This window comes from Sinocyclocheilus rhinocerous, unplaced genomic scaffold (genome assembly GCF_001515625.1).
Source record: "Sinocyclocheilus rhinocerous isolate Xijiao unplaced genomic scaffold, SAMN03320098_v1.1 scaffold192, whole genome shotgun sequence".
In the NCBI taxonomy this organism is placed as follows: Eukaryota; Metazoa; Chordata; class Actinopteri; order Cypriniformes; family Cyprinidae; genus Sinocyclocheilus; species Sinocyclocheilus rhinocerous.
Genome location: NW_015627892.1, coordinates 1,116,620 through 1,123,101, shown reverse-complemented (window position 1 = coordinate 1,123,101; position 6,482 = coordinate 1,116,620). Strand labels below are relative to the sequence as shown.

Sequence of the window (6,482 nt, the reverse complement as noted above, 5' to 3'; positions counted from 1 at the left end):
TCTTTTTTAACTTTTTTAATAAATCTGCAAAAATGTCAACAATTCTGTGTTTTTCTGTCAATATGGGGTGCATTAATGAGATTCTGTGTATGTATATACTGTATTCTATATATAGTACCAGTCAAATGTTTGGACACACGAATGGGAAAGTGTCCAAACTTTTGACTGGTACTGTACTATAATATACACAAAGAATATCGGCCGATATATCAGTATCGGCCTTTTTTACTCTCTAGTATCGGTATCGGCCCCAAAAAAACCCATATCGGTCGGGCTCTAATATTGATAGAACAATATAATTTTATGAAAGATTTTTTTTACAATTTATCTATACAGGCCATTGTTGTATGTTCCATTGTGTTAATTTCCCAAAATTTTTTAGATCGCTTAATGTTATGTTTTAATATTAAATAATTTAATCTTTAGTAAATATATTTATTTTTTTATACTGTTTGTTTTAGTGTTTTTTTTTTTAAATAATTTTATTAAAATTAAATAAAGTATTGAATTTTAAAAATTACGTATGCAGTATACATATGTATTTTTGGCACTACCAGATTACATATTAAAATTTACAAAATATACAGCTTACCTCAGCTACTCAGTGAAAATAGTGGACAAATGGAAATGTCTGGTGAAACTGTAATTAGTTGTTAAGAAGTTTTGATTGCACCAAATTGGCAGCAACATGTTCCTCAATTATATTTGACTTTACATCAAACATGGTTCAAGTTCAAATTGAAATGCAGATAATCTAACCTACATTTTACAGTTTTTCATGGAAATTATCAGATTGCTTTTACAAAGAAACAAGTGCTTAAAAACAAGCCTGTATACCAGAATTCTCTCTCTATGCATTGACAGTTGAACCCAGACCTGTCTCTCCCTCAGTAGCAGCCGTGTCAAGGAGGAAGAAAAGAAAAATGGGAATGTATAGTCTTGTGCCCAAGAAGAAAAATAAAGTTTTGAAACAACGCACAGTACTGGAGATGTTTCAGCGTATGTCCCAGTCTCCACCCAACCCTCAGGTCAGAGATCGGACCACCAGATTCACACTTAAAGAGTGAAAAACTATCATTTATATTGTGGTGTTAAAAGTATTCTTTGAGTAGTTGTTTAGATTGTTGGCCATTAGTATGAGGAGCTGGTCAGAGAGGATGGAGCCAAAGCCTCTCGGGAGGGACCCAAGATAGATTCAGTCTCTCAGGTGGGAATTTCAGCAACAAAGCTCATGAGCCAATGGAAAAATTGTCTCATCCATTCTTTTTTTCCATCTTGTTGGTTATTTCCTGGATTTTTTTGTCCAAATGGCTTGTTCACTGAACCTGTGAACAAGTAGAGTAGCATCTAGTCATTACATTCCTCTGGAAGGATGTTTATTTGTAAATTTTTCATTCAAAAGCCTCTTGAAGAAGAACAGGAGTCTGAGGAGTCACCAGAGGGCGAAGGTGAAGAGGAAGGGGATGAATCAGACTTGGTGAGTTCACAAACATTCTATCAGAAGACACAGCATAACCAAGAGTTATTTGCACACAATGCTTTGAGACCAGTGAGTTTCACAGATCTGATTTGAGGTTCCTGAGATAATGCTTTGTTTCAGTTTGTGGACTGTAAGTTCCTTCTGTCCTCCTCAGAGTTCAGAGTCCAGTTTGAAAAAGAAATGGAAAAAGAAAGTCAAGGGGGACCATGCCTGGCTCCGACCATCAAGGAAATGCAAGAGGAAATTGAAAGCGAAAACAGAAGGACTATCAGGTACAGTAAATGTTAAAAGGCCAGTTTTCCTTGAATATCTGCTGTAGGGCAACACCTCAGCTGTTAATGACTTTCATTTACAAATCTGTCCAACATAACTCCAGGAATGGTGTCCCAGTCTCAATCTGATAGCCAGAGCTCCCCATCAGCCCCTTCTGACAACAGGAAAGAGTATAAAGAAGTCCCACTAGACTCCCTCAACCTAGCAGCACAGGAAGCCTTACTGACATCTCCAAGTACAGGTGAAATTAAATCCTGTATTATTATTAATATATACATTTTTGGGTATTTAACTTGGGATAGCAGTGAATGATCTTGTAGATGAAAACGATGGTTTGCTTTTTGACTATATGATGAAGTGCATGGGGAAGTCTGTTTCTGGTTTAATGCTATATAAATTTGTCTTAAGTTGCAATCTGTTAAATTCTTCAAGTTAAAAGTAGAAATTGGCTGCTTCATCTAGTTACAAATACATTTTTTATGTCTTTAGGCTTTACCATCTGATTGGTTTCGATGTCAGTGTCTTGAAAGACACATTTGTGTAAATTTGTGTTGTAAGGCCTTTGTGGTGGCCTCCATCTTGGATAAAATGAGTCATCAAGACTCAACTGATATGGTGCCCCCTGGTGGTCATGTGTCTATTGAAGAGTAATCCTGAAGCAGTTTGTGCTATCTATGCAATATTTTCCATCGATATACATCTGATTTCGAAGTAACATTGACTTCCTGCCTTCTGTGTTTGCAAAATGATGGTCTTTAAGCTCTTTCGTGATTATTAGAGTCTTACAGATGGTGTTTCTTAGCTGTTTCAGGGTCAGTGGAGAGCACAGACACCGACATGGTGCAGGAACTGCCCCTTTGCAGCTGTCGAATGGAGATGCCCAAGAGCCGAGAGATTCTAACGCTTGCGGACAGGAAGTGTATGGCGACAGAGAGCATTGACAGCCAGGTGAGATGGTTACTCTTGTGAATATGTAGAACGATGATGGTGACAGTGATTGCATTTTCAGGAGTACATTATCTCACTATATACCATGGGTACTCAACTCTGGCCCTTGATGTCTTTGAGATCTCAAGGTCCTCAAGCTCTGGCCCTCACTTTTTGATCCAACTCACCTGCCTTCCTAGTAATCCTGAAGATTTTTATTAGCTTGTTCAAGTGTGTTTGATGTGGTTTGAGCTAAACTCTGCAGAAAACTGGACCTTGAAGGCCAGAGTTAAGAACACCTGCTATATACCATATGAATATGGGTACCAATTTTTGAAATGAAATGAGATGAATAATTCGGTTCAGTACAGAAGGTCCTAGGATTCATCTAACTGCTGAATACTTGGCATCTTCTTTTTCTATATTGTCATTTTTCATGTTACAATACACGTTTTTTACTCTTTTTAAAAGACGAGGTTCTGAACTCTATTCTAATTGGTTCCCTGTTGTTCTGGGGGTAGCTGAGCCGTTGTCAGAGTGCAGTGCTGAAGCACGAGATGATGAGGCCTTCAAACTCTGTCCAACTGCTGGTTCTGTGTGAGGACCATCGTACGGGCATGGTCAAACATCAGTGCTGCCCAGGCTGTGGCTTCTTTTGCAGAGCCGTGAGTCTTTGGCTTTACCCAAGAGAACGTTTTAGGTCTTTGATTGGGTTTCAGCATGACAAGCCAATGGCCAAGAAATTCATGACTGAGTGCATGTGTCTGAAAAGCTCCAGAGTTTTTACTTCAGCCACATTTGAGCAAAACACTCAAAGGTATTTCATGTGGCCATCGTGTAGGGCGTCTTCATGGAGTGTCAGCCAGAGGTGAACATCTCCCACCGGTTTCATCGAGCCTGTGCCTCGGTGCTCAAAGGTCAGAGCTTTTGTCCACACTGTGGAGAGGAGGTCAGCAAGACGAAAGAGGTCACCATTGCCAAGGCTGATACGACGTCTACTGTGCCTCTCACCCACGGCTCCTGCGTGCCCACCACCTCAGAGGGCAAAGCAGACACCACCACTGGAGGGTATGTGTAAGCTGTTTAATGTTGTGTACCTAGGTAGGACTTTCTGGATCAGCATCTTTGTAGGATTTTTTTTGTGTTTGTTTCTCCAACTTTTGGGTTAAAATTGATTTGTTGGTCAATAAAGGTCCACTCGGCTCTCTATTCTTGGAGAGGGCAAAGCAGATAGCACCTTACCCAAACCTCCAAGGTCACATGACACATCTGTGTTACCTTTGGGCTCCAGAACCGGACCTGTAGAAGCTGGATCTGGAACCGGACCTCCACCAGGAAGCATTAAAGAAACTCTGGAAAGTGTCCTGCTGGCTCTAGATGCAGAGAAGTAAGAAAACCAACTATTATGGCCACATTATCCATACTAACATGGGGTTCAATCATTATGAAGTCTTGTACAACTTGCACTGACACATTCCCATAATTTCTTCTACTCCAAGACCCAAGAAGCTTCGGTTTCACCCAAAACAGCTGTACATTTCTGCCAAACAAGGGGAGCTGCAGAAGGTCTTATTGATGTTGGGTAAGAGAGATGAATATAAAGTTATTTGTCTTATTCATGGTTGTCTGTCTGCTCTGTGCTGGAAACCACCTTTGTCATTCTCAGTGGATGGGATAGACCCTAACTTTAACATGGAGAGCCAAAACAAACGCACACCGCTCCATGTAGCAGCTGAAGCAGGTCATCAGGAAGTCTGCCATATGCTGGTGCAGGTGAGGGCAAATGATAATGAACTAGTATTAACTCAAAGATGAAAATTCATCATTAATTCACCCCACCTGTATGACTTAATTTTTTTCTGTGAAACACAAAAGAGAACCCTGTAGTAGTTCTGATCTCATTTGCATATACAGTTATGACTTTTTCATGATGTGTCACACCTGGTTTGACCTTAATGACTTTGACATTATCATTAAAATCAGTGATTTTATTCTTCAGGCTGGTGCAAACCTTGACATGTGTGATGAGGACCAGCGGACTCCCCTGATGGAGGCCTGTGAGAACAATCATCTTGACACAGTACGCTATCTTCTAAGGGCTGGAGCCATCGTCTCTCACAAGGTCAGCTGCCACGAGCAAGAGGGTTGATAAGCCAGTCTGTTTAGTACATTCTGTAATCAAATGCTTTTTGAGGAACATCCACTCTGTTTGAAGCCTGATCACATCCTGTTTCCTTTTCTTTTCAGGATGTTGAAGGTTCAACATGTCTCCATCTTGCTGCTAAGACTGGACATTTTGGCATTGTACAACATTTGCTGTCTACAGGCCTTGTAGATATTAACTGCCAGGTTTTGGAACTTCTGTTACATTTAACATTTGTAAAAATATTTAGAGAATGAGAGATGGTGTTTTTGGGGATTTCCACCATTTGAGTCAATAGACTCTGCCAAACATATCTCAGGAATTTCACAACTGCACCAATAGTCCTCCATCCAACTGAAAACTACTCCTACTGATTCTTGTTGTGAGTTTCTCAAAGATTACAAGGCACGTTAATGATACACTCTCCAAAATTATTTTTTGTAGTTTTTTTTTTTTTTTGTCATTTAAAAAAAAAATCTGAAATTCCTCTAAATAACAGTAGAAAATATTTTGTTGCTTTGGACGTTTTTTCTTTGGCTTTTAATAACCATAACAAAATAACTTTTCACTTATCCATTAAAAAAGTTTTATCTTAACCTTGAAGTATTATTTATTTATTTATTTTTGTGGTTTATGGTATATACCAGTAGTTCTCAACTAGAGGGCCTCAAGATGACATAAAATGATTTGCATTTAAATTTAAATTTTTTATTACTTTTAAAAGTGTGGTTTCTAGACCTGGAAAAGCCGTGTAAAATAATAAAATCTTAAGAAGCCATGGGCATTTTTGTAATGAATATACGTTGTTCTAGTTATTTCAAACTTCAAGGTATTTCATTGCATAGTAATTGTGAGGGAAAACAATTTTGTAAAAATCCTGATAATCCTTCAAATTAATGGTGCTTTCAATATTGTTGTGGACAGTGGGAGCCATTGGAGTCAAAAATACTGAGATGTAGTTGCATTTCTTGTTCCAGGATGATGGAGGATGGACAGCCATGATTTGGGCCACGGAGTACAAACATGTAGACCAAGTAAAACTCTTGCTCTCCAAAGGGGCTGACATCAACATCCGAGACAAGGTCTGTGTGCTGTGTTTTGTATATGGAAACTGCAGTAAAACTGCATCAAAGTTACATCTGCAGTTTTACAGTATTTTGTAGTTTACTTTGTCAAATTTTCAATTCTTGCATAGGTTTAGATGACAAAGACTGTTTAAAATGCAGTGTATTTGATCTGTTGCAATCACCAACTCTGATTCTAGGAGGAAAATATCTGTCTGCACTGGGCGGCATTCTCTGGCTGTGTGGAGATAGCTGAGATCCTGCTGGATGCCAAGTGTGATCTCAAAGCCATCAACATCCACGGAGACTCACCGTTGCACATAGCGTCACGGGAGTGCCGGCTCGACTGTGTGAAGTGAGTAAACCTCCACTAGGTTTTATCGATCCAGACTGATTGATTGGGAAACTTCCTTTCAGTCTTACAGGTCTGTAGTGAGTGAGCTAGGCTTATTTACAACTTAGAGACGTCTGAGCATCCTCCTAGAAGATAACTGTACTGCAGGATTACACGCATATCATATCCGATGTACTGCAGTCTAATCAGGTGCTTGTTGTAGATCCTAATCAGCTTAAAGCTGCATTTTTTTATTGGAGA

General features: G+C 39.3%; 1 protein-coding gene across 1 annotated transcript in view; it reads left to right on the top strand.

The window, feature by feature from the left end:
- LOC107736883 (histone-lysine N-methyltransferase EHMT1-like) overlaps positions 1-6,482 on the top strand; it is a 39,430-nt gene that overhangs the window by 22,629 nt on the left and 10,319 nt on the right. The window contains 14 exon segments of the mRNA XM_016548263.1: positions 865-1,085; positions 1,136-1,207; positions 1,403-1,477; positions 1,635-1,752; positions 1,857-1,994; positions 2,556-2,701; positions 3,202-3,345; positions 3,522-3,748; positions 3,873-4,067; positions 4,180-4,262; positions 4,347-4,453; positions 4,680-4,802; positions 4,928-5,029; positions 5,801-5,905. Coding sequence (XP_016403749.1) covers positions 865-1,085; positions 1,136-1,207; positions 1,403-1,477; positions 1,635-1,752; positions 1,857-1,994; positions 2,556-2,701; positions 3,202-3,345; positions 3,522-3,748; positions 3,873-4,067; positions 4,180-4,262; positions 4,347-4,453; positions 4,680-4,802; positions 4,928-5,029; positions 5,801-5,905 — 1,856 coding nt within the window.